At 47.5% G+C, this 25905-nt stretch overlaps 6 protein-coding genes across 6 annotated transcripts; 4 read left to right on the forward strand and 2 right to left on the reverse strand.

Moving 5' to 3' along the window:
• The first annotated feature begins 57 nt into the window (after positions 1 to 57).
• BDV38DRAFT_81610 (putative non-repetitive nucleoporin) lies at positions 58 to 4827 on the forward strand. Its single transcript, XM_032063969.1, has 5 exons — positions 58 to 542; positions 596 to 3070; positions 3119 to 3207; positions 3258 to 3887; positions 3940 to 4827. Exons 1-5 carry the CDS (start codon positions 257 to 259, stop codon positions 4549 to 4551), a joined length of 4092 nt encoding a protein of 1363 aa, XP_031913967.1. The 5' UTR covers positions 58 to 256; the 3' UTR covers positions 4552 to 4827.
• Positions 4828 to 4852: 25 nt separating this feature from the next.
• Positions 4853 to 6771, reverse strand: BDV38DRAFT_81500 (TauD/TfdA dioxygenase family protein). The gene is made up of 3 exons (XM_032063967.1): positions 5858 to 6771; positions 5459 to 5793; positions 4853 to 5395 (listed from the first exon to the last, which is right to left on the reverse strand). Exons 1-3 carry the CDS (start codon positions 6535 to 6537, stop codon positions 5283 to 5285), a joined length of 1128 nt encoding a protein of 375 aa, XP_031913968.1. The 5' UTR covers positions 6538 to 6771; the 3' UTR covers positions 4853 to 5282.
• A 1331-nt stretch (positions 6772 to 8102) lies between these two features.
• Positions 8103 to 9086, reverse strand: BDV38DRAFT_245835 (uncharacterized protein). The gene has a single exon (XM_032054473.1). It carries the CDS (start codon positions 8517 to 8519, stop codon positions 8295 to 8297), a length of 225 nt encoding a protein of 74 aa, XP_031913969.1. The 5' UTR covers positions 8520 to 9086; the 3' UTR covers positions 8103 to 8294.
• Positions 9087 to 10020: 934 nt separating this feature from the next.
• Positions 10021 to 11338, forward strand: BDV38DRAFT_81163 (EXPERA domain-containing protein). The gene is made up of 4 exons (XM_032063965.1): positions 10021 to 10237; positions 10314 to 10508; positions 10631 to 10783; positions 10938 to 11338. Exons 1-4 carry the CDS (start codon positions 10153 to 10155, stop codon positions 11006 to 11008), a joined length of 504 nt encoding a protein of 167 aa, XP_031913970.1. The 5' UTR covers positions 10021 to 10152; the 3' UTR covers positions 11009 to 11338.
• A 6968-nt stretch (positions 11339 to 18306) lies between these two features.
• On the forward strand, positions 18307 to 21232 carry sit1 (putative siderochrome-iron transporter Sit1). Its single transcript, XM_032054474.1, has 11 exons — positions 18307 to 18633; positions 18697 to 18780; positions 18832 to 18907; positions 18956 to 19020; positions 19080 to 19278; positions 19326 to 19651; positions 19699 to 19756; positions 19807 to 19900; positions 19964 to 20151; positions 20207 to 20266; positions 20313 to 21232. The coding sequence occupies exons 1-11, from the start codon at positions 18427 to 18429 to the stop codon at positions 20669 to 20671; spliced, it is 1716 nt and encodes a 571-aa protein (XP_031913971.1). The 5' UTR covers positions 18307 to 18426; the 3' UTR covers positions 20672 to 21232.
• A 2698-nt stretch (positions 21233 to 23930) lies between these two features.
• BDV38DRAFT_81603 (pectate lyase) lies at positions 23931 to 25120 on the forward strand. The gene is made up of 2 exons (XM_032063968.1): positions 23931 to 24486; positions 24539 to 25120. The coding sequence occupies exons 1-2, from the start codon at positions 24159 to 24161 to the stop codon at positions 24937 to 24939; spliced, it is 729 nt and encodes a 242-aa protein (XP_031913972.1). The 5' UTR covers positions 23931 to 24158; the 3' UTR covers positions 24940 to 25120.
• Positions 25121 to 25905: the final 785 nt, after the last annotated feature.

Consider the following 25905-nt stretch of genomic DNA (forward strand, 5'->3'; position numbering starts at 1 on the left):
TCACTTTCGAATTGTCATGATTTGATTGTTATTCGGTCTGAATAATCTTATCCGTCTCTGGAGGAACACCACAAGCCTTCATTGATGATTTCTATCATCCCGCCTGTCTAGTTTGGACTTCCCCCCGGCTTCATTTTCCTCTTTTCACCATTCTCATTACTATCTTACTTTCCCTCCACTGAACGAACTTACCTCGCCGGGGAGCGCGACGACTTCCCCCCCAAAGCCGCCTGTATATTGACTCCAAGCCAGCATCATGTCTTATCCAAACCTTCCTCCAGCTCTCACACCTCAGCGACCGCTACCCGGCGCATTTTTCCAGACTCCTGGTCCGAACAATGTTCAGACTGCGCCAGCTTTCTCCCCGAAGCCAGCTCCAGCCCCCGCAGAGCAACCCTCACCAGCTTCTCTACCAAAGCTTCCTCCAGCCGCATCAAAGTCGAAAAGTCAGACCTTAAGTACTGAAGAGCGCGCAGCTCGAACTGTTAATGATACGCTTACCCAAGAAGCCCGCTACCCTGACCTGGACAGCTACCTTTCTCGTAAGTAAACACTGGCTTTGAGCCACATAGAGCATGGTTGACCCCTTGTGCAGAAGGCTTCTCGTCCGATTATGATATCCCGGTTTCCCCATCATGGGCTCCTTTCCAGAAAGTGAAGATGTATAACATTCCAGACCAGATTTTCGATCAGTATAACCGAGCGCAGGTCTCTACGAGCATGGGTCTTTTCGCAGAGTTGAATCATGCATGGGTTGCCATTGACAACGCGCTCTACATTTGGGACTATACGCACCCGAATCCCCAGCTGGTGGGTTTCGAAGACCAACCAAACAGCATTAATGCGGTTAAATTGGCCAAACCTCGCCCTGGGGTGTTTTTGCCTTCGATCACACATTTGCTTGTCGTATCAACAACGGCAGACGTCATCCTACTTGGCATGGGTTGTGAGACGACCGCTACAGGTGCACGCCAGGTGACATTGTATCAAACGGGCATGTCGACGTCAATTCGTGGCTTGGATATCCACGTTATCGCGTCGTCGGACGCCACCGGTCGTATATTCTTCGGTGGTTCTTCCGATAATGACGTTTATGAGCTCACGTATCAACAAGAGGAGAAGTGGTTTCAAGGACGTTGCTCAAAGGTCAACCATACTAGCTCGCGCTTGGGGGCCCTGACCCCTAGCTTAAGCTTTTCGAGCTTCACGCACAAGATGTTCGAAAATGTAGAGCAGATGGAGATTGATGACAGCAGAAGGTTGCTCTATACATTGTCTTCCTCGTCCACAATCAGAGTATTCCACATGAAGCCCGACGGTACCCTTGCTTTAGCGATCACTAAGCCTGCTATGGACATTTATGCCAATATCGGGCATATAATTGCATCGAATGAGACTCTGAATCCCAAGGTCCCGATCGTTTCCATCAGTCCTATTCCGGTTGCAGAGGCGTCCAGGTATCATTTGATGGCTACCACTGCTACTGGCTACCGGATCTACTTGAGTGCTACTGGCTCATATAGTTGGTCACCATCACCCAACGGTACCAATGCACCTACGAGCATGCAGGCTCACCATGTGAAAACGCCTCCTTTCGATGGCGGCTCCGCCAGTCCAATGGGCCCAGCTTTCCAGGGTCAGGGGCGTTTCCAGCCGTCAGTAGCAAAGGTTCCAATCCATTCCCTTGACCCTACCAGGTTCACTGTCCGATACCCCCCTGGTTACTTCTTTTGTTTCACATGCAAGGACCCAACGCAGAAGACAGATACTCTCTTCGTCTCTTCCCCTGACTCTGGACGCGTTGCTCGTTCCCAAGAAAATGTCATTCCTGGCAATGCTAGCGAGACAGCTATCTGGCTTTCTTTAGGTAGTAGGGCGGAAGATGTTGGTCTTTGCTCCCCGTCTACAGCAGCCTTAGCCACACCAGGTGCCTTTGGTAATGAGCTTGCGGTTCAATTTGACAACCCGGCCGCCGAAATCGCCATCTTGACTAACACTGGCATCCATATTATTCGTCGCCGACGTCTTGTTGACATGTTTGCGGCCTTAGTCCGCGGCGGTGGTGACGGCGATGAAGGCTTAGAAGGTGAAGTGAAGAATTTTATTCGTACGTATGGTCGCAGTGAGACACTTGCAACTGCTCTCGCGGTCGCCTGCGGCCAAGGCGTAGAGATTTCTGCAGACTCACGCCTGACCCAGATTAATGACCCCCATGTGCTCGAATTTGCGCGCAAGGTCTTCATCGAGTACGGAGGCAGGCCCACGATGAATGAAAATGCCGTAGCTGACAACTCTACACCGGCGATCGATTCTGTTGTTCCATCACCCCGGCATGCGGGCATTGCTCTTTACATGTCTAGACTGCTACGTACCATCTGGAGGAAAGAAATTGCTAAAGTTGGGCCCTCCCCCGGCGGTGCACAAACAATCTTACCTTCTGTATCATCCGCAAAGTTGCAAACTATCCAACGAGATCTATCGGCGTTGCAGGAGTTCTTCAAAGCTAACAAGAGCTTTATCGAGGGACTAAGTGGTCCAGAGGCCCTGGCACGTGTATCAACCAAGCAAGAAGAAACTGCGCTTCAAGCGGAGCATCGTGCCCTGCATTCCCTTGTTCAACTTGTATCTCACACCATTGAAGGCATTTCATTCATTCTGGTTCTGTTTGATGAGCGGGTTGACGAGATAGTTGCCAACTTGCCAGATGACTCAAAGCAGCGATTTATGAAGCTTACCTTCGAGGAGCTCTTCAGCACTAGCAAAGGCCACGATATCGCGAAGGAACTGGTTAAGGGAATTGTGAACCGAAACATCGCTAAAGGATCCAATGTGGAAACGGTTGCTGACGCTTTGCGGCGGCGGTGCGGCAGTTTTTGCAGCGCTGAGGATGTGGTTATCTTCAAGGCTCAGGAACTACTCAAGAGAGCGACTGAAGCTGGTTCCAACTCTGAACTAGGCCGCAATTTGCTCAATGAAAGTCTTCATCTATTCCAGCAGGTTTCCGAGAGCTTGCCGATGGATTACCTGGTTTCTGCAGTTGAAAACTTCATATCTAATCAATTCTTCGCTGGTATGCACTGAATAATCTCTGGCTAAAACAGCGCTAATCAAGCCACAGGCGCTATCCAGCTTGCACTCAATGTTGCCGCACGTTCAGACAAAGCTAACATGGCGCTTTCGTGGATTGTTGATGGTCGTCCAGAGAATGTGAGTCACTTGATTTGGTCAAAATCATTCGATGCTGATGTGCTCGATAGGATTCCCGGAGTGACTACTTCTATTTTAGAAAACAGTGTTATGATCTCATCTTCAAGGTTATCATTGCTGTGGATAACCTTGCAGCTCACGACCCTGGTGTTGTTGACGGACAACTCACTGTCATTGCCAAGCGCAAGAACGAAGCCTATGGAGTTATCTCCGACTCTATCGATGAGGTGTTTTTGACCAGCTTGTATGACTGGTACTTAGAGCAGGGCTGGAGCGAGCGCCTGCTTCATGCAAACTCCGCATTTGTGGTTACCTATCTTCAGCGGAAGTCGACGGACGATATTGCGCATGCGGACCTCTTATGGAGGTACTATGCGCAGTCAGAGCGCTTTTTCGAAGCTGCCAAGGTTCAGTTCCATCTTGCACAGAGCGCTTTTACTCTCCCTCTTGGTCGCAGAATCGAGTATTTGGGCCGTGCCAGGGCCAACGCTTCAACATTCACGCCGGATGTTGGGCGACAGCCCCGACAGCGCTTGTTGCAGGATATCTCGAATCTCATTGATCTTGCAAACATTCAGGATGACCTTCTGCAGCGCTTGAAAGATGATAAGCGCTTAACTTCAGAACGCAAGACGCAGGTTCTTGCAGATGTTGACGGCCCCATCATGGATATTAGCACGGTAGGCCAACTCAACCACGTTAATTGAATCCACCTCCACTGACATGTTATAGTTGTTCAACCAATATGCCGACCCTGCAAGCTACTACGATATTTGCTTGCAAATATTCTACTTAGCCGATCACAGGAACCCAGCAGATATCCGTTCCACGTGGCAGCACCTGCTACAAGATCTACACGATGAGACCGTCGAGAATGGAGAGCCTCAGCCATATGAAGCTGTAATTGATAAGGTGCGCAGCTTGGGAAGCCGGTTGCGCATGTCCGAGATAATATTCCCGATCCCCACTCTTTTGCCCATGCTTGAGCGCTATGCCTTGGAACACCAGCGTGGTGTTGGTCCAGCAACATGGGTTGTCGATCTATTCCTCGATCTCGGCGTCGCTCACGAAACTCTCTACACCGTTCTCGAATCTATGTACTACACAGATGAGGCACCCTTCCACGGCACCAACCGGAAATACATCGCCAAGGACCTCCTCTATCTCATCGAGCATTGGTTCCACGACACCGTCCGCTTGGGCGGAACCGTCTTCGGCAGCGACGTGGTTGCGGAACGCATTACAGAGACGCTGCTTTTGCTACAGCAGGGCGGCAACATCCCCCCGGAACAATTGCAATTGGCCAATGAGCTGCGGACACGGGTTGAAGATATACTGCGGTAATTAATGGATGCAATTATGTGGCGCAACTAAAAAGAAATTATATCATTATTGTCAATTTACGTGCGTTGATTCCATTGTACTAGCTAGCCATCTGGAGTTCATTGTTGTATGTTGTTGGTCGGTTCATATCATAGGTCTTGGCTGTGCAGGGTAGACAGGCAGGTATATGTCCTCATTAGATTATTCATTCAATATATTTCAGAATATTGAGTGTTTTTGTAAAGATGTGAGATATTACTACAATGAACTAGAGTCTCGCCTTCTACTATCAGATATAGTATCTTAAACCTGGGTTCACAATAGGAGAAGCCTGCTAACAACCAATATCAACGTAGATCAAATACCAATGTCTATAAGCTAGTTCTCGCGAGAGATTAACATGTCTAAACTACCAAATCCAAAATCCAAAATCCAACCGTCTATCGCGCGAACAAGAATAGGTATCCCAAGCAGAGAAAGAAAAGAAAACAAGAATTATAAGTTGTAGATCCCGCACGCATGCATATGCAGCGAAGAAAAGAAAAGAGAAAAAAAAAAGCCAGCAAATTTTTGCACTCCTTCCCGAAAAAGAAAATATTATGAACCCGGATTTAAGCAGAAGTAACGTAACGCTCAATAGGTTTTTTGCACTCCCAGCAGAACGCCCGGGATAATGAAGCGATGATTCGTAAATTGCAAGACGACGTGCTGTTCGCCTGATACTATGTTGTTTTTCGAGTTCCTTTTTTTTTTTACTCGAACTGGTCGTAGACGGGGATGGGCTTCTCGCCTAGTGCAGTCAGGCGGAAGATGTGGCGGAGCTTTGCGCCGTAGTCATCGTCTAGGTAGTCGACGATTGCTGAGTCTGGGGGTTTTTCACCGTTAGTTTGGGTTTTAAGGAGGGGGTTGATTTGGGTTTGTGACTTACGAAGAGTACAGCGGTTATCGAAGATAACGATTGTCTTTGGTTGCCATCTTACTCGAGCTTGGAAGTCGTGGCCGGTGATGATGTGGTTCATGAGGAATTCAGTGAGCCAGCGTTGTTCGGGCTCCTTGAGACCTTGGATCTTGGTGATGAATTCGCCGTTGATGAAGAGGCACTTCTCGCCCGTCACTGGGTGGACTCGGACTAGTGGGTGGACGGTGTCCACGGGGTCCTTGCGGACGAGGCTGTTGGTTAGGCGGGCGTGGTTGATCATTTTAGCGGAAGAGTGAACGGCCCGGAGAGTGTCGAGCCAGGAGCAGAAAGTCGGAGAAAGACGTCTGGAATTGATTAGTTTCCGTGATCTTGGGGTATTCAACAAAGTGGAATCAAAAGCGCGCATACTTGTAGGCCATATCGGTCGCCGCAAAGACGGTATCACCTCCTACTTCTGGGCCTTCCAGAAGACCCAACATGACGTAGCTGGGTGGCTGGATTTCGTAGCTCACATCCTGATGCCACAGAGTGGTTGTCGTGCGCTGCGACAGGAAACGCGAGATCTCTTCTTTGTTGCCATCGCGATGAATGATATGGAAGCCGGGGTGGCCGCGCACCGTTCCAGAAACAGGCTGATAGTTCGGTTTTCCGAAATGGCGCATAAACTGTTCCTGTGCCTCGGGCCCAGCATCGATCAGATCCTGCGCGGGAAATGCGACAACTTTGCGCTCGGAAACCAGCAATGCAAGCTCATCCTTCGCGGCGTCCGAGAGCTGGCTCAGCTGAACGCCTTCGATGATGGTGCCGATCTTCGGCTGGATTTCGGTCACTTTAGCTTCGGGAGTCAAGAGATTAGGCTTGGACCTATCCTCTACGCGCAGCGCCGGATCGTCATAGTGGAATGGGGGCAGTGGATCAAACCACATTTTGTCCCATGTTGGCAAATATTCTGGGTACCGGGTTCTGACGGTGTTGTCCCCATTGACGTCCACGTAGGGGATGTTGATGTCGTAACTGATAGGGCTCTCTTCCTTGTGAGCATTGACCGGATGGCTCTTGGGCCTTATCACAGGGGCGGTTGATGGCATGTTGAGAGTGAAAACAGCCTTAGACGAGAAGGAGGAGCTATTAAGACTTAAATGTCAAGGCAGATTACAAAATGTAGAAGCGGAAGAATTAAGAATGGATGAGAGAAAATTGGTTTCTAGAAGATTGGTTGGAAATTGATGAGATTGAAAAGAAAAGTGATAGGAGTTTAGATGAGAGGGAGACAAGTATAAATAATCTCGCATCCATGGTATCATTACATTTTGATAAATAAAAAAAAAAAGAAAAGAAAAAGAGAAGGCCACTGCTCAATTTGGAAAAGGAATATTGGGTCAAAAGTGGATGTAATGCCACCACACGGCACAAACGATCTAACGGAACTTCGCTTAAACATGACTAGACTACTCTGTATGTGCTATCCCTTTCATCTCCGGCAGCGACCTTGCGCTGGGGATGCGCCAGATTATTCATGGCGGCGAACGAAAAGTGTCTCGAGCGAACGCGATGCCATGACGACAGGGGACAGGATTCGCTCCTCTGGACCTGAACGGGTCTCGACAGATTAGACCGGGGGGGATGTGGAGGGCACGGCGGCAGGTCAACGGACCAGTCAGAAATAAGCAGGCCCTCAAAAATAAAAATAAATAAATAAAAAATTTCTAAAAGTTGGTCCAAAAGGGTGAAAGCGATGAGAGGAATGAACAGAACAGACAAGACAAGATCAGACAAAGCAGGCGTTAGAGAAGGTCAGAGGGAAGCGGTCAAGAGACGCAATGGGTCCTCGGCGTACATTTCATATAGCTTCCGCATCGGACGATACAAAGGATTTGCAGGGCAATTTTCCTCATCGCTGCAACTATGTCGGGCACAGGTCGCCGATTACTATAGTGATTGGATCTCGCGCCGACGAGGGGCACAGTCTGCTTCCTGCTCCCGGCGTGCTCCGGGGGACTGGCTCTGTCTGTAAGTGTGTATTCCATTTGTTTCTGGTGCGGTTTCACCGCTCAATCTGGCGCAAACCGGACGAACGATAAGGAGCCGAAGGTGGAGCCTATGCAACATGCACGTTGGGCCAATATCGCTAGCCTAGGTCTGTCTCCTCGATCCCCGGTAACAAGGCTCGCGGAATTGCATGTTGGTGCAGTAGTCGCCCGAGATACATCGGTGCCGTACCAATAAGTAAATAGTGTCCCCATCCAGTGTCTTATAGTAGGTTTCTGTCGCGGCTATCATGCATCCCCTTGCATCCCTTTCGATTGGGAGAAAAAGAAAAAGAGGAAAGAAAACTGCTAAAGTTAAAGCTAAAAAAGAAAAGGAAAAGGGCGTAATATCCCGGTAGGGTCCCCATTAATGCTCGTACTACTGTAAGACCTCATGCATTATGTAACTTGTGGTCCAATAACTGGACATCGCAGCTTGTCTGCTGATGTCGGTGGAATAATTTATTGATGTGATAACGGGTGGGTGCGACATTGAGAAGATTGTGTTGCGTCTCTTTCGCCACTACTGAAATTATTGCTTTGACTGGATCAGTCTTGGTGTAACGACGATCGACCGAAGAAAGAATAATTCCGATAAACTGTAATTTTCCCCCCTTTTCCTTTCGTTTTCCTTTTTTTTTTTTTTTGTTGTTTTTTAATAGAGTTGCCCAGTAAAGCAGTCGGGTAGTGTTTTGTTGTTGTTATGGACCCGCCCTCGAGTGGAGATGAATCAAAACATTGTGTGTCCCAATCTTGGGTCACACATGGTTTTGCTCGACGTGGCTTCTAGTGGGTTGAAAGAACAATCCTAATCATTTTTAGTAGCCATTTTGACCCGCTCCCGGGTGGTTCAATGGAACCGAGGGCGCTCGTTTAAAGCCAAGGCGATCATGACGTTCATACTCATTTCGGCCATGCGGCCCAATTCCCCGTGAGCTCTTTATCAAAAAAGGTCCCCACAGGAGGCACATCAGTGGACTTTGGCTCGCGAAGGACCACTCGCTCCGTCGTGGAGCGTTCCATAGCCGTTTTAGAAGATCCATCGAAGCCTCGACCGAGGATATAGGGCATCGGTCTGATAATGTACGTCTGTACGGAACAAGTACTATGTATGTACATATGTATCGCACAAGATGATAGATAGATCAGGTCTTGGTCAAACCTGCAGTTATATTTGGGTCCACTTCTGTATTCTCAGGGTCTGGAGGAGTCGAATTCCAATTGAGGCCGATAGGTGCAGCCATCCGGCGTATTGCCTAAATGCTTGTGTCTGTAGTGTTGACTGACCACTACTACGAACGTTGAGGTGCCTCGGCACTTGTCCGGCTGGAGCTCATGACCAAGGCCTGGGTTTCAGAGACACCTCCGAGATTTTCTTACGGGACCAGGGTTTCCATTAGCAAAGGATTTGCAAGGTTGACGCCAACGGTCGGGTAGTGACTACTTGCGAAGGTTATTTGTGAGAGACCTCGTCAATTATTCTGGCGGTCAAATTCCGTCCTAACTTCCGGGGAAAGGGACACAACTCCTAAGGTACCCATGTCAATGGACTAGTCATCGTACTATGTGATAGCTTAGCAGCCGCGGTCCCGTGTTTTGGCCCTAAAAAAGCAATTTTCTTTTTTTTTTTTTTTTTTTCCGTCCCAAGCATGACCGGTCCGGTCCAAATCGTGAAGACAACAGTCATAAAATATACATCATAGGCCACCTGTCGAGGAATTCCTTGGATTGGGCTGCAGTCTGCGTAAAGAGAATGTGTACTCCGTACGATATTGGTGGGGAATGCTGCAGGTTGCAAGAGGCTTGGGAGCGCAGCTCTTCCTTGCAGTACTTTTTTAGTCCAACCAATCTGGTTCCGGAGCGACGGGAAGTCGAGGTAACGATCAGCTCCAGGGGCCGTCATAAATTAGGGGCTTTTGCACCACAAACTTCACCAAAGACAGAGACAAGGGGGCAAAAGGCTCTTCCGTAAGAGTTGCGGTGAGACTCCCTAAAACCGGGTGTCTCGTGTAGTTACCCGTTGGCGGTTACGCCGTCCTCGATCCCCTTGTGGGAATCGCTTGTGTGTACGGTGAAGGACGGGGTGGGAGTCGAGAGTGTTTCCTGGAATTGCTGTTCAGGATATCTTTAACTGATAAGATCGAAGCATGATATGATGCAAGGTCAAAATCTCAGAAAAAGCAAAGAGATTGATTAGCATTGAGTCCCAACTGCTGGGTCACTGTTCTTGGGACACTAAACTTAACTAGCCCGTTAAAAGATAATAGCAGGTACCGATCCGCGGACCTATGTAAGCTTAAGCTATGTTTAGGCCTCGTGCAGTGAAAAAAGCAAATAGTACTCCTGCGTATCTTCTTCCCAGTTTCTCGGGTCGTCGATGAACAGCGGGGGCCTTTCGAGAGATTGCGCATGTTTGCTTTTTCCCGTCTTTTCTTCCCTCCTTGCCTCCTCTCCTGTCCCTGCGGATCACCTGACCTGACTTCTCATGTTGGTGTTCCGTTTGTTGACAGCAGTCACGTTAGCTCTCAAGAACCTTTGACCTCCAACAAAAGATTTCATTCACACATACCCATACCCATACCACATATAACATACATATATACATGCACGTATACATCAAGAAAAATTTGATTTATCGATTTTCAGTGAATTGCCACCTCCTAGATACGAAACACCATGGTGCAATCTGCATCTCTCATATCGCGAAAACGCGACCTAATCTACTTCATTTTTTTCGCCATCCACCTCCCTATCATTTTCCGTAAATCTCTCCCTCCTTAACAGGCTTCTCCACACTGATATCGGTACATTGGAACAATACTAACGCACCAATCCAGTCATCGACACAGTCCCCCTTCTCCCCTCCATCCTCCAGACTAACCTTTCCCACCATATCCGTTCCTACTACATAACCACCTACCATGACAAATTCTTCTCGGAGCCCGCTCCGGCGTGGTTCTCCACCTTTATCGCAATGGAACTTGTCTATCACGCACCGTTGAGTCTCTGGGCTCTTGGCGCGTTGCTCAAAGGTAAAATAGCCTAATATTTTTATTATTTACTTTTTGTTTTTTACCCGTCGGGGATGATGGTGATAGTGGGGTGTAATCATCATCTCGTAAATATCGGAAGCTAACAGAAAGGATACCGACAGATGACCCCCTGGTCCCAATGCATTTGTTGGTGTTTGGAGTTCAATCATTCGTGACCTCGAGTGCTTGCTTGGCAGAGGTCTGGGGCTGGGACGATCGCACGGTCGCCCAGAAGCAGGATTTGACTATGTTGTATGCGCCTTATGTGATGCTTGGTAAGTTTACGTTTATTTTAATCTTTTTTTTTTCTTCTTTGTGGGTGTTTCACGCTTGTGGTTTTATGTTTTCTTTATCATCTCTTTTGTTTTTTTTTTTTTTTCATGGCTGGTGGTTTCGGCAGGGCGATCGGTGGCGGCTAACTTGGTCCAGGGGCGTTTATGGCGTTGGACATGCTCTTTAGGTTGCGGGGGAAGCTACTGAGTAAGTCCAAGAGCGAGTAACTTGTATGTGGGTTGGGCCCCTGGTACAGACCGGGTAGAAGTAGAATATAGGTCTGGGTTGGGAATAATACTACGTCGTAGTACTTCTGAAAGGACTGCAATTTCACTATCACGGATGGAGTCAATGGCAAATTTAGATCGCAATGCGAGGCTGGAATCTTACGTTCCACCTTCTGCAGTGGAAGTACTTAGTTTTAGGGCTACGTGACTGATCGAAAAAGTAAGACAAGAAATAAACGAAGAGGCTCCACTTCAATACATGAGACTCCATTTACGAGGCACAGCATAGAACGCATTCACCGCAAGTGCAGATAATGTTTGTATTCATAATCGGGGCGACTAGACCGCTACGCTGACTCGACCAGCAGCGCCACAAGGGGCACAGGCCAGGGAGGCCAAGGGTGGAGCTGATAATGCGGTAAGCTGCAGCCGATATAACTGAAATGCAGATGGGGAGGGGTGTGTCTCTCTACCAATGACACGCCTCGCCGGTCCCTCAGAGTCCTCTCTCATCCACACAGCGACAGGAGTCGATTACAGGATTTTTGGGATATCTGGGCAACAATCGCTGTCTCCACCGCTCAATGACGGCGTGATGCAGCGGTAAGGTACCGGAAACACGTCAAGATTTCGTAATTTATAGCATCTGGAACTCACATGTCATATCAGGAAGCCAATGGCCCCGTCGAGGTCCCCATTAGCTGCATCTAGCGCCCGCATAGCCTCTTCCCGAGTGAAACCGAGCTCGGTGATCTTCGCGATGGAATCTTGTGGCCAACGGGATGATTGTGCCGGAGTTGGACGAGACGGAGGTGCCGTAGATGAGCTGGTGCCACCGGATCCTTGTGCCTGGTGAGTAACCGCACCCGTTCGAGCGCCGACTTCGGCACCGTCAGCTCCTTTGACCAAAGGCTCATCCTCGAATTCATCTTGCAGATGCTTAGGAATATCTGCCTCTCCCAAAAATGGCACGGCTTGGTCTTGAATGACCAGTGCTCCCCTCCTGAGGTCGATGCAGGCCTGATGCCGCCTCAACATATCCAGACCCAGGAGGAGATCGATGTGCTTGCCTTCCATCACAGTAAAGGAACATGGCAAGAACATGCTTCCGATCTTGATCTGAGCCGAATGGACGCGCCCCAGGATATTCGCGGTGCCCACTCCTTTAGCAATTCCCCCGTATCGCTGGTCCACCAGACGCATGATGTTGCATGCGGTTGCACACTCGGGGGACATGATGGTGACCTGGGCGCCAGAATCGACGAATGCGTTGAGTTTGTGGCCGTTGACTTCGACTGGTATGTACAACATGGTCACGCGACCGAACGCTATGACAGTTAGCAAAGCCATTCTGTCACAGGAAGAAAATGACTGAACACACATTCCGGATGATGCTCCATGGCATTATGGAGGTTCTCTGTCACCGCATTCTGGCGAATGATCTCTTCAATTTGTCGCTGGTTTTCCGGGTTGAACGGGTCTGCGTTCAACATTGCAATACGGGCCTCCTTCTCAGCCTCTAACTGAGCCTCCCGCCTCTGTTGGTTGAGGAATACGTCGCGGAACCGCTGAGCATCACTGGCTGCATCCGCCAATTCCGGGTTTTGCCGTCGGACAGCTTCGCGCACTCGAGGGTCGCCTAGAATGTGTAACCGGATGGTCTCGGGATCTGGGTTCATTGCCTGACGCCGTTGGAGGTTTTGTTGCGCAGCAGAAGCGCTAGGGCCGCCAGCAGTGCGGGCGGGCGCCTGAGGACTCCGCAGCGTAACATGGACCCCCAACATATCTCCTTCCCCGATTCCAACCTGATCAAGGGTACATGCATCATCTCCGAGCAACTGATTATTGTAGACGATTCGTTGAGCGCTCGGGGGAACAGCGGTTTCGCTCTCGACGATAGCTTTGAGAAGTTCAACGGTCATGTCCCCACCCACCTCAAGCGATATGATATCAGCATCGGCTTGGTCCGGTCGGATGACACTGACAGTGATACGCCTATATTCATTATTACTTTCGGTTAGATATTATGGTTGATGGTCGCCAGGAGACCCTTTTCGTTTTTTATTTATCTTGGTTCTTTTGTTCCACTTACATGGTGTCCGAGCTGTAGTGCGGGGAAGCTATCCAAAGCTCCGACGCGATAAACTGAACTCAAGATGCACCGGTTCCAAGTCGAAGTCACTAGACGTGTGATGTATTTTGCAAAAGATGACGCCGAATTGAGAAAGTCGATTGAGGATGACGATTCGTCGATTGAGAAAAATCCACAATGGTTATAAAAGTACAAGTCGGCAAGAATAGGATGTCACGAGCTTTGGGAAAGATAAGGAGGGGGGGAAGGAGGGGGGAAGGAGGACTAGGAGGACAAGTGTAATAAGGACAGGGATATCTTGGAGAGAATGAGGAACCACCTAAAAAAAAAATAGTCAGATTCTCCGGTGAGGGAGGAAAAAAGGTAGAATAGTAAGTAATGGTAGTTGGTTGTCATGAATCAATCGTTAGTTCTTTTGTTCCTGAGGACCTCTACCGCGGTCGGCGAATAAATGAGGACTTCTCCCAGATTAGGTAACCATGCCATGCGTCACCATTTTCTCAATCCATGAGTGTCCATCATCTTCTCCCTCTCTCGTTCTTCTTAATTACAAATTTTTGCCTAGATCTTGATAGAAGCTAGGACCGAAGAAGAAAAGGACAGGGAGAGAGAAAAAAGTATAATACGACAATTCTGTGTTTTTATTGTATTTCTGTTTATTTTGTCCTGTTCAGGTCGCGATATGAAACCTTAAAAATCTGGTGTTCATGTGTGCATGGTGCAGGGTTATTTATGTATAAATACTCCGTATCTACTTCCTGTATTGGTACTAATCCCCCATGTCGCGAAGAGCCTCTCAATTCCTTTCTACCTAATTTAAAAATATTAGTCACAGAACATGACATTACTCCGTTTATGGCTAAGCCTGGTCCTTGCCCTCTCTGGACGTTTGGCTTCTACGATTTCTCTGCTTTTTCACATCCGATCTAGAATTGAAGAGGGCGCTCAAGTATGGAATTGTACTGTACCGTACATATATATTCCATCGGCCTTCTGTGACAGACTTGCAACAAGCGGAGGACCCTAGGAGCAACGGACTAACTCCGGCATGTTGGTGGTCCAGTTATTTGAAAAGACGTTCTACCAGATTGAGCTAGTTACATATAGGGCGGCCAAACTTCTCCAAAACACACCACCCTCTTAACATGCTAACCTGATCCCCCACTTCCTAGACCGTTAATGAAGATCTTATTCCTTACCATTTACTTATCTTATATATTTTATCATCAATATTATTTAAACCGTTCCTCTTCTTTTTCTCCCCGCTTGTCGTCTCTCAACTCTTTTGGAGCCAGAGAAATCACATCATCAGGAAACGTTGCGTGCGACATATGGCCTCATGCGTCCTCTATCACTAAGGCCCAGTCCTAGTAGTGTTGACGCTAAATGGACAACTCCACCGGCAGCAGGCAAGGAGCTGCGAAGGGAATGTTTTCCCAGCCATTGCGATGATCTCATTAGACTCATCCTCGAGTTTATAATGGGGCAATCATAACGGATGATTGAGACTGCGATGCGACGAGTGGCGTGCGGCGCGGAATAGCTGGTTTGGATTGGCCTTTAAACTGCTAGCGTGCATAAAACTAACGTATGAGGACATTCCCTACTTACTCTCTCTGGAACTGACTGCGTACAGGGCGGGTCACATGCAGCCGCACATATCATGCTAATCAGCACATCATAGGTGGACGATCATGGAAAACTTCTCCTCGTGCAGGGAGTGATAATGAAACATCAGGTTTTTTTTTTTTTTTTTTTTTTGGACCTTTGCCAGTCTAGAATGGCTGAATCTAACCCACGCAATCACTGTTATTATCGAGTCCCATTCCAAACACAACTCCAGGCGAATTTAGCAGATGATTCCGTGGCGAACGGCACCACACGGTGGCATGGGTCAAAGGCAGGCGATTCATTTTTCCACTCCTGTTGTCTGGAATACCACATGACCGACACAGGTTCTTCATCTTAGCAACCTGGCAGTTGACGTGAAGACGTTCTTAGGAGGACATCGTATGTGCGGTGGATCGAAAACCGGGAAGTTGATCTCGAAGCTGGAATTATTCGCTTGACAAACTCATATAACTTCCGACGATACAGTTGTGCCTGCAATATGAAGAGCGAGTAGAAAACCTTGGACCTCTGATTATGTCCCACACTAAGTTGAAGGCAGAAACGATGGACGAAGTAACTGCTGGTTAAATTGATGATCGGTCTTCTATTACTTCAGCGCCGATATTTTGTCCAAGCCCTGTTTAACGGAAGCATACAGTGTCGCGTTTTAACCATTCATGTATATGTATCGTCACTTGTATCTTCGACTGAGTACAGGTTCAACATATTTGACCTTGGCTCGAAAGCAGGATATCCGCTATGTTTGCAAGAGAAAATGCTATTTCTCTCCTTCCGCAGCATGCTTCTAATACTTGGGTACTGCCTCGCCTCGCTGTACAATCGCTGGATTATCCTAGGTACCACTAGCCGCAAACATTGTGACAATACGCATCTCTAACAGCTTGCGAGATATTGACGCATGCTTTCGTGCTGTGATTATTGAAGATACGTGTATAGTAAACAGGCTCTGGAGAACTAGTTATCTCAATTTGGCCTATATGTTAGGGTCTGTGTTGCTTTCGTATAAGCATTTATGCGGATTCAAGCTTCACAGAAAACTTCCCACAATTTGAGTGGTTGAACTCTTCATGCCCGAAAAATATAATAGTCGACAATGGTTTGCACTGAGAGAAAGCTGGGAAGTATAAGAATGGGTAGTGATTGTAAGGTAGGCACAAAGAGATATCGGCTGGGTCTCTTTCTAATCAAGTTTTAGAAATTTCAGCACAAAGAGGTATCCTAACAATGTCTGTCACCCTGCAACCCGATGAACACTACGGCAAGAACCGCACCCCCAGGAGTTCACAATATCTAAACTAAAGAATATTTGCATTAAAGCAGAGGGCATCCTACTAAATCTTGCATATTAGCATTTGCAAGACTGAGGCATTCAAGCCCGTAGTTGAGATTTTACTTGACAAGGTACACAGCACCCAGTGACTGGATAGATGGCCATAATTCTTTTAAAGCAGTTGTGTTGGTTCACAGTCGCTAAGTGCTTAACAAACCTTTGTGTGTTAGGTTCATCTGTACCACCCCGGTGGTGAACGAGAAATCGGACGGCGCTGTCAACAGGAAATGTGTTAGCTTGGCTTACTGCCGACAGCTCTGAAGACAAGGCCCGCTTCAGCCTGGCCTTTGGCACAGTTGATGCCAATATCTAGCTTGAGGTGCGCAGCTGATACTTCAACGCGAATGTGGCCATCTGTAAGACCTCGATGAGATGGGAGTGAACGCAGAGAAGCTAGATGCTCTTGTCAACCACAGCTTAATATCTAATATAGTCTCCAGAGCCCTTTATATGAGTTCACTAGAAGTCTTGCGAGCTGTCCACCCTTTTCTATACAAGCGGCTTGCAGGACGCAGCATAGATGTGAGGAATCTATCACGTTACCTATCGGAACATGATTCAGATCCGTATTCTACTATCCTGTCCTATTGATCAACATGCGATAGAAACAGCGCCTGCATATAGCGATAGACGAATATCAGCCTGAGCCTTGTTGGCATTGAGAGAATATCGAAAGGTATGAGCCTACTAGCAACAAATTCCTCATTGCGTGATCGGCTTAGTGGCCCGTTCACCTGCACGCCATTAGTGTTTTGTGCAAGAAGGTTCATCGCTGCAACCCTGTAAATCCTTCGTCCGAAATTACTTAGGTATTGTTCAACGGCTTCCACGAGTCGTTCTGCATGGCCACACTCCATTGAGATACAGCCAGAAGACACCGAGGCTCGACTAGGTGGGAGAGGCGAGGATTTGAAGGCCAAACCATCCCACAGGTGATCCCTCCTTGAATCATCTATTGCGCAAAGATAGACAGCTGTCAGTTTTTATCAACTGGATACGTACACATTGGCTTTGCCTATAATTGGCTTCTATTACATTCCTCAAGGCTTTGCCAGGCCCCACTTGCACAGCTGTTGTCAGGATGGGGTATGATAGGGACATCGTAACTGTTTGAGGTGCGTCACTCGTGGTTCCATTGTCATCCTGACGGTATCTCTTGAACATAAATTGTTCTCCTATCAGTGTATATCAATTGGCTATGGCATGCGATTAGCTACCATAGTCGGCCTCTTGTACGACTTCAATTGTCTTATCCATCAGGGGCTCCTTGAATCCATGCATTTCGACTGTCAAATGAACTTCGCCCAGTTTCCGTCCACATTCTTCAGTATTGGCGTGTGTATTCTTGTGGTATTTATGGGTTGCCCAGCATGACTCGTACTGCAAAGGTCTGTAACCATAGCGCTTAGGTCGGCTCATAGAATCTTTCTGTGGGGAGCGTCATGGCGCCATAATGCCGGGATGCGCATTAACGTCGAACCATGATAGCGATGCCGATGCCGGTCTTGAATGGGGGCCATCATCCAAAGTTTTCGCTATTGTACGACAGGCTATCGCTTAATTGGGGCATGCTAATAGCAAGAACACAAAGACTTGAAAAGTACGAACGTGCCAAGGTATTGGTGGGGTAATTTCCGGGTCAGTTCATCAACGAACGAGTGGCGTTTTGATCTCATTTGGCAATTAGGTAACTGAATATCTTCACCAGCGCCGTCCTCAATTCTGATTGAGGGCCTCCACACAAAGCCACTTGGATAGTGCCCATGGTTCAAAGACCAGGTCTACCCTCGGGATGGGAAGAAATGAGAGCAAAGCATGACATTTATTAGGTTAACGGTGAGCTTTATGTATATTCTTTGTTGGTGGGTATCAGATTAGATTGATAAAACAGGTCCCACTCAGGGCCGAAATGCGGGCTTGGCGGGCTTTCCCAGCCAATGGCTGAGAGCAAAATACGAGATCATTCCATGCCACGCCTTGGGAACTCGACATTCTTGGTGTCTTTTGAGGCAATTTTCCCTGTCCCAGCCGCTGTAAAACTCTAGACTCCTAGGCAATGTCTCGGTCATGCCGGGATCATTTCGAGACTATGACCCAAGAAAGAGCGCTTGCAGATGCCTTATCAGATATGATTCGCTCACCTTTCTTGTCATGATATATTTTTTCTTTTTGGTCACGTTCAGATATGGTGCCTTTTTTCTTTTTTTTTTTTTTTTTTTTTTCTTTTTTTTTTTTTTTTTTTTTTTTTTTTTTTGTTTTCTTTTCATACTGCTGTCCCCTCCCCCTTTACCTCATAATATAGTCTTGACGAAATTGTCCTCTTCCTCTGCTCTCATATACCGATAACGACGAGGGCAGTGCAAGATGTCCGCCGAAAAGAATCCACATATTCAAGATGCAGTCCAAACTCACGAACTTCAGGACGAGGCGGAGTTTAAAAATCCAGGTGTCAAACGCATCGCAGCTATTTCGTCGCAACTGGGGCTTGTAGCTCGTGTCTTTCTGTTCTTCGGAATCTTTTTGGTAGCCTATGTATATGGCTTGGATGGACAGCTGCGAGTGACTTATCAGGTATATTACCTGCTGTGATACTTTTTCTTTTTTTCCCTCCTTGATAAGAACTAATGTCGACAGCCTTTGGCAACCAGTAGCTATGCTAAGCACAGTTTGCTTCCTACGATCACTGTTTTGCGTAATGTTATTGCAGCTGCTGCACAGGTAAGGCATTTCATCCTTTTTGCTGTCCTTCACTGACACTTGGAGTGACAGCCAACAGCTGCAAAAATCGCCGATGTCTTCGGGAGAGTTGAGCTGATCTTCCTCTCGGCTTTCTTCTACACCATTGGTAGGGATTGCCTGTGTATTGGATACTGAACACTACTGACGCACTCAGGGACTATCGTGGAGGCTTGTGCCGACAACGTCGAGACTTTCTGCGCGGGCGCTGTTCTATACCAGGTATTCTATTCTCTTCGAGTGTTGTATACTATAAACTCTAACCGGAGCGTTGTCCTTAGGTCGGATATACGACGATGATTTTACTTGTCGAAGTTCTAGTAGCAGATACGACTTCCCTTCGATCCCGTCTGCTCTTTTCCTATATCCCTGCGACTCCTTTCCTTATAAATACCTGGGTTGGTGGCGACATCGCCTCTGCCGTGTTGAAAGTCACCAGCTGGAACTGGGGCATTGCGATGTTTGCAATCATATTTCCTAGTAGGTAAATTTCTTGCAAACTTGGGATCTTATCTGATTCATGTTAGTTTGTACCATCCCACTCTTTGCGACGCTGCTTGTTGGACATCGCAAAGCCAAAAAGGCCAATGTTGAGACATATCAACATCCTATTCGGCTTCTAGGTGTAGGGAAATTTGCTAAAGAATTGTTTTGGTACCTGGATGTGGTGGGAATCCTGCTTTTGATTGCTTTCTTAGCTCTTATTCTTGTTCCATTCACGATCGCCGGTGCCGCGGCCGAGCAATGGAAGACTGCGAAGATTTTGGCACCGCTAATTATAGGTTTAATCTGTCTGCCCCTGTTTGTCATTTGGGAGCGTTCTTACGCCCGGTATCCCATGGTTCCCTTCAAAGTAAGCGGTTGTGGATTCTTTCTCGAGCAGTCACTAATAAGATGTAGCTGCTCAAGGACCGCGCGGTTTGGGGCGCTCTCGGCATAGCAACGATGCTCAACTTAGGTATGTCGATGTGAGTCTGGTGCCTAAATACTATGCTAATAACCCTGTAGCTTGGTCATTGCAGGGCACATACCTCTACACCGTGTTGCAAGTCGCATTTGACCAAAGTGTCCTCAGTGCATCACGTATCTCGTCTCTATACAGGTCCGCTATAGCTGCAATGCAATTTCCTTTTCCCCGAAAAACGAACCTTTCTGACTTCACTAGCTTTGCATCCGTTATAACAGGATGTATACTCGGGGCGATCATTATCAAGGTAAAACAACTGAAGCCTTTCATAGTTGCCGGAACCATTCTTTTCGCGGTGGCTTTCGGCATTCTCATACAGTTTCGCGGAGGGACAGGTAGCTCAAGCTATTCTGGTATTATCGGCGGAGAGGTACTTTTGGGTATTGGTGAGTTGTTATACAATGACTAAGAGGGTTAGCCCAAACTGATTTGTGTTGTCAGCTGGTGGCATGTTCCCATACCCGGCCCAAGCAAGTATACAGGCTGCCACGAAACACGAGCGTGAGTACAAATCTCTACATTGAACGATCTAGTCTAAGATTCACAGATCTCGCTGTAATCACTGGTCTGTACCTGGCGTTGTACAACGTTGGAAGCGCTATAGGAGGTACAATTTCTGGCGCTATATGGAGACAGAGGATGGGTAAAGAGCTCACTAAGCACCTTGGTGTTGCAAATGCCACTCTCACCGATTTAGCTTTTGGGCAGCCTTTTGATTTTATCGTTTCGTATCCTGTCGGAACACCTGAGCGGGAAGCTGTCACCCTAGCATATAGAGAGGTCCAGCGTCTCCTTTGCATCACTGGCATATGTCTGACGGTGCCTCTGATCGCCTTTTCTCTTTGCATCCGCAACCCAAGGTTGACGAAAGATCAAAGTCTTCCCGATGCCGAACGGGAGGAATAAGTGCCGCCCTTCAAGCTTGCTTGTTTAGCAGCGTGAGTCAATGCAAGACTGGCGTTTCTGGAGCAAACCTTGACTCGGAGGCTTTACTACTTCCCACTAATGTGTGTTGCGTGAAAGATTGAAGGCCAGCGCATTTGATATTGTCAACCTAATCGTGCTAATACTTGTTAATACTTGTTTAATATTGTTGACATCTAAGAAACTCAGAGCAGCGCACCTTAAGAGGTCTCTAGTGAAAGTCTAGAACTTTATATAAAAACGAACCACCATACACGATATAGTTGATAATACACTGATAATTCTGTGATGTAATCTAGTATTCAGTGCATTTCACTTTGTCAGTAGACATCCGTTCGCCTTATCTCAGACGCAGGTCGCCTCGCTTTTCTTTTTGTTTTCAGACCATCTAAGCTCCCTGTTGGTGAAGAATAAGGCCGACCTGAAAGTGAAGTTCTATGCTTCACATGTGGGGGATCAAATGTTGTTCTCTGTTCGCCTTTGTCCTTGTCTATGTCCAGCGAACGTCACTATTCCCTACTAGACCGAGAGGCATCATGTGCCAGTTAAAAGTTAGACGGGGTCAACAGCTCATAAAACGATTGGAAGAGACCCTATGTCTCACCGTCAAGAGTGGAGTTCAGGTCTTGTCAGACCACCCCTTCCTGTCCCACAAACCCGGCATCAGTCCCGAGTTTATGCACTCATACCTAAGACAGGCCCTCAATATTTTTGATAAAGCCTCACTGGATAACGCCCGACGCCCCACCAATACAGAATTATCATTGATGAAGCCCGCTAAAGCGCCTCATATGCACATATCCTACAGGTGCCTGTCGTACCTAACTAGTAAATGACCTTTTTGCTAACTTTTAATTCTCAGTTGGTGACTCCGAACACCCCGTATGCAACATTATTGGAAACATTACAGCACAAATAACTTTACCATGTGGAGCGACAGAAAGGCTCTTCTGGAAACCCCGGAGAGGTTCCACCAATAGTCCGTAACGCACATAAATAGTGCTATGAAGTACGTAGGTGGTATATATTTGGTATACCTTGCTTCGCCGGCTCGGCTAGGGGCTAAACATCTGACCAAGAAAGCATGATTAGTATACAACATCTTGGCTGGGGCTGATCATGGCATGCCCATTGCCATGACGTTATACGGGAGCCTACTTTAACCCGCTCATTGTGATGATCAGAGCGGATAAGGAGCGTTGTTGAAATCCGTCATTTGCCATGATCTGTGACCTAGTTGCTAATGGTTGCTTATGTAGCTAAAGGGAATATTTCCTCTCTAGTGAGGCCCCTTCGCTTGGTACCATTATAGAAGCATGCTCTGTGGGCGTGAAACATTGCTTGTCAATGTCAAATACCCGCAGTCAAGTGCTGTATGGCTTGGATGTATGAACAAGCTGATGGGTTTCAGACTCCAGAGCGTGCTGGTGCATATGTTCAGTATATGTGTTACGGGAACTCCGAGTTGTGATCTGATCTATGTAGTGAGTGTGACCCATATTACCCGCTCGATCTCCAATGCTACTCTTGTTGGCCTGTATACCGAGGAAGAACGTCGAGAACAAACAACCTACTTCGAATCTTGATGTCAAGAAATATCGCACGGGCCCTATGGAGGAATTGCTCTGGCATCGTCTGTGAAGTGGATACGACACGTCAGACCGAAGAGTAGTAAATAAAAAGAAAACAACTAAGCGAAGACGTCAGCAGTGCGCTCCCAGGGTTGAGGCTATATCTCCTTGGTTTGCCACTCTTTCTGCCATATATTGCTTAGTGATAACATGTGGAGCTCAGGGGTATGCTCAATAGACTATGGATAGCGGAATCCGTCTTCTTTCGGATACGGTAACTGGCCGCAGCGGCACGCCTTCAAGGCCCATTGATTTCGGTACACATCAGGGGTCTCCGCAAATATGATTGAAGGATAGACTTTCAATTAGAACTGAAGAATGCTACACGGTACTACCTCAAGTAGTTCTTCCGCCTGTCAAAATTCAGCTCCTTTCCTAATTCTTCAAGTGTATCAACCAGCCCAAGAAACTCACTTCTTCGGAGAGCTGTAACAGTATACGGAATGCTAGCCATGTTTCGATGACATTAGCAGACTGGTACACCAGGACTTACCAGCTGAAGAGCCCGTGTATCATGAATCTTTTTGCAGACTGGCTCCCTGGCTCCCTGGCTCCATAATGGAATCCTACGTTCGGATATTCCGATGGGATCGTATCAACACAATGCCGAATACTTCCATGCTATGCTATGGGCTCTATCTTCCACTGTGAAGCTAACGCTGGAACCTGGCGACTAAACAAAGTTCCAGACCCTGCAGAGCATGACTCTTGTCCCTTGATTCGGTCCGCGAGAAAATTGTATCTGTTGCATTAGGGACCCATTGCTGTGACGCGAAGGGTGTGACTTGCACTTCAACTTCCAAAAGGAGGAAACTAAATGAAGGGCTGCTGCCGATCGCTATGGGACGGCATACGTATTCCCTCCAATTATGTACGATGACGCGACAAAAGAGCTCCTCCGATTGCCAAAAGGGATGTGATTTTCTTATCCAGATAAATTCGAGATAGATGATCGTTAAGCGGGAGCAAGCTGGAATATACTACAATTCACAGCATACACGACACGCAGTATAACCTGCGCATTATATGCAGTATGATAAAGACGTGCTACGATAACTACTACACGTTGATTAAAGACATACTCTCGTTGGTTGTTGGTCTTGCCCAAGTCCACAGGAGCCGTGTGGAGAATTCCCGGGCCACTTTCCGACTTCTTGGCATGTCGGACGATTTGCTGCGCCACGATGCTAGCCCTAGTCTCCGGGGTCTTGTGCAGTCGGATCAGGTATAATTCGCAATGTGCAGCTTCAATGTGGGCCCTTCTAAATGAGAAGGGTCATTTACCGCTTATCCGACATCAAAAGTCCGCAGTAAAGCTGCAAGTTTTAACAGCTCCCCAACCCAGAGTTAATGCCAAGAGGTGCGGAGACGGCAAATGGTTTAATGCATGAATCTTGGCATTGTTGGGCAGTGAAACAGTTAATATAAGCTTGTGGTCAGTGTTCGTTCCAAGTCTCAGTGATCGTCACCCACTTGCCCTTCCAAGCGACCTGCCAGAGATCAAGCCTTTGGGAAAACTTCGGAACATTCTTACCCAGCCGGAATATCTGCTATCTGTTTCAGCTTGGTCCCGAAAGAGTGCTTTCGACCTGGAAGAGAGTAGGAGGGAAATATTGAAACGTGCCAAGGGCGTCTATATTCCGCCAATGACTCGAGCAGGGGAGTACATATGGCAACATAGCAGACACATTGAGGCTATAAAGCCTCTGCATTCCCACGACCATGAACCTTGGATTTAAGCAGACAAAAATCATCTTTTCTTTGACTTATTGTGCCCTTTTTTAACGCTCTGAGAGTGATCCTTTCCTTCCAATAACCAACTTCTTCAATTATTCACAATGCTTCCTAAGGCTGTCCTCCTCTCTCTCCTCGCCTCCATGGCACTGGGTGCCAGCGAGTTCCCTATTCCCGAGTCTGCTGGCACTGAGACTTTCAGTGAGCCCAAGGAGATCGCCGCTGGCGAGGTCTTCGACGGTGGCTTGAAGACTTACGGCCGTGGCGTCGAGTGCACTGGCCAGGATGAGGGTGGCGACAGCGACGCCGTCTTCATCCTCCAGGAGGGTGCTACCCTCAAGAACGCCATCATCGGCACTGACCAGATTGAGGGTGTCCACTGTGAGGGTGCTTGCACCATCGAGAACGTCTGGTGGGAGAAGGTCTGCGAGGGTATGTGCTGGTAGTCTATTTTTATTCGGATGAAAACTGACTTTTGTCGCAGACGCACTCTCCCTCAAGAAGGGTAACGGTCCTTACAAGGTCATCGGCGGTGGTGCCCAGGGTGCCGAGGACAAGGTGATCCAGCACAACGCCGGAGGTGAGGTCAGCATCGATGGCTTCGTCGTCTCCGACTTCGGCAAGCTCTTCCGCTCCTGCGGTAACTGCGATTCCCAGTCTCAGCGCACTGTCACCATCTCCAACGTCAAGGCCTACAACGGCAAGGTCCTCGCCGGTGTCAACGAGAACTACGGTGATAAAGCCACCATCACGGACACTTGCGCCACTGAGGTCAAGGATATCTGCAAGACCTACGAGGCCACCGAAGGCTCTGGTGAGCCCGAAGAGATTGGCTCTGGCCCCAGTGACTCTTGCGTCTACACTGACCCTCTTCCTTCCTGCTAAGTGCATTCTTAGTGTATCTGAGGGGATATCGGACATCTTGGGCGCTTTTCTATTTTGTACTATTTGTCTCCCTGCAAGGCAGTCAAAGTCAATCATACTTTGCTGCCTTCCTGTATCTAATAACATAAAGAATTTGACCCTTCTCTGATAGCCCCCGGGGCTGTCCGAGCTGGATTGGGATCAACAGTTATTTCATCGTACAACTAGTAGATGATGTGCACTGTGAGCGTATTGCTCAGTAACTCACATCATACAACGACTAACAACCCATGGAAATCCCTATGCGCCGCATTCATTTAATTTTGTCAATGGAGCCCTTTCCCAATATGGTGAATAACAATATCATTGTAAATGACACTCTATAAATGCCGAAGACTATCAATAAATGTGATAGGTAGACACTATATTGGTTGTATTGCTCAGGTTTAATCTAAACGTTATGTGGCGCCGGTTCTTTTGCCCCGGCTTAATATGAAACGGCTCTTTCTCCCCCACCCTTTTATATTCATAGTTCCAATAGTACGGATCTGCCAATTAGGCAGAGAATATAAAAATAATAGAGGACATTTATAGCCCAATACCAGAGTATTGTATGTTCATTGTTCAACGTTCGAGGGACATTACAGTGATGTTAGGTCCACGGTGAATTGAGTTTTGTAAACTGTACTACTCTACGCCAAACACGTCCTTTGGGATGGGTTATAATTCGGATTGAGGATTATGGTCTAGTTTGACGGTATACTAGCTAGATATATATTATTCCTTGATTTAGTAGATTTATGTATAGCGGGAATAGGGAGTAAAAGAAAACGAAAAGGATTGGAGAAGAAAAGGATGCAAGGCAGCACAAGAATAGTCCACATTCATGAGAATTCGATATGAAGCATGTTCCAGTTAGTCAATTCTTTCAGTATGTCTAGCCCGAAGATTAATCGTACGGCATACCGGTAATAACCATACGGAGAC

Source organism: Aspergillus pseudotamarii (assembly GCF_009193445.1).
Source record: "Aspergillus pseudotamarii strain CBS 117625 unplaced genomic scaffold BDV38scaffold_24, whole genome shotgun sequence".
NCBI lineage: Eukaryota > Fungi > Ascomycota > Eurotiomycetes > Eurotiales > Aspergillaceae > Aspergillus > Aspergillus pseudotamarii.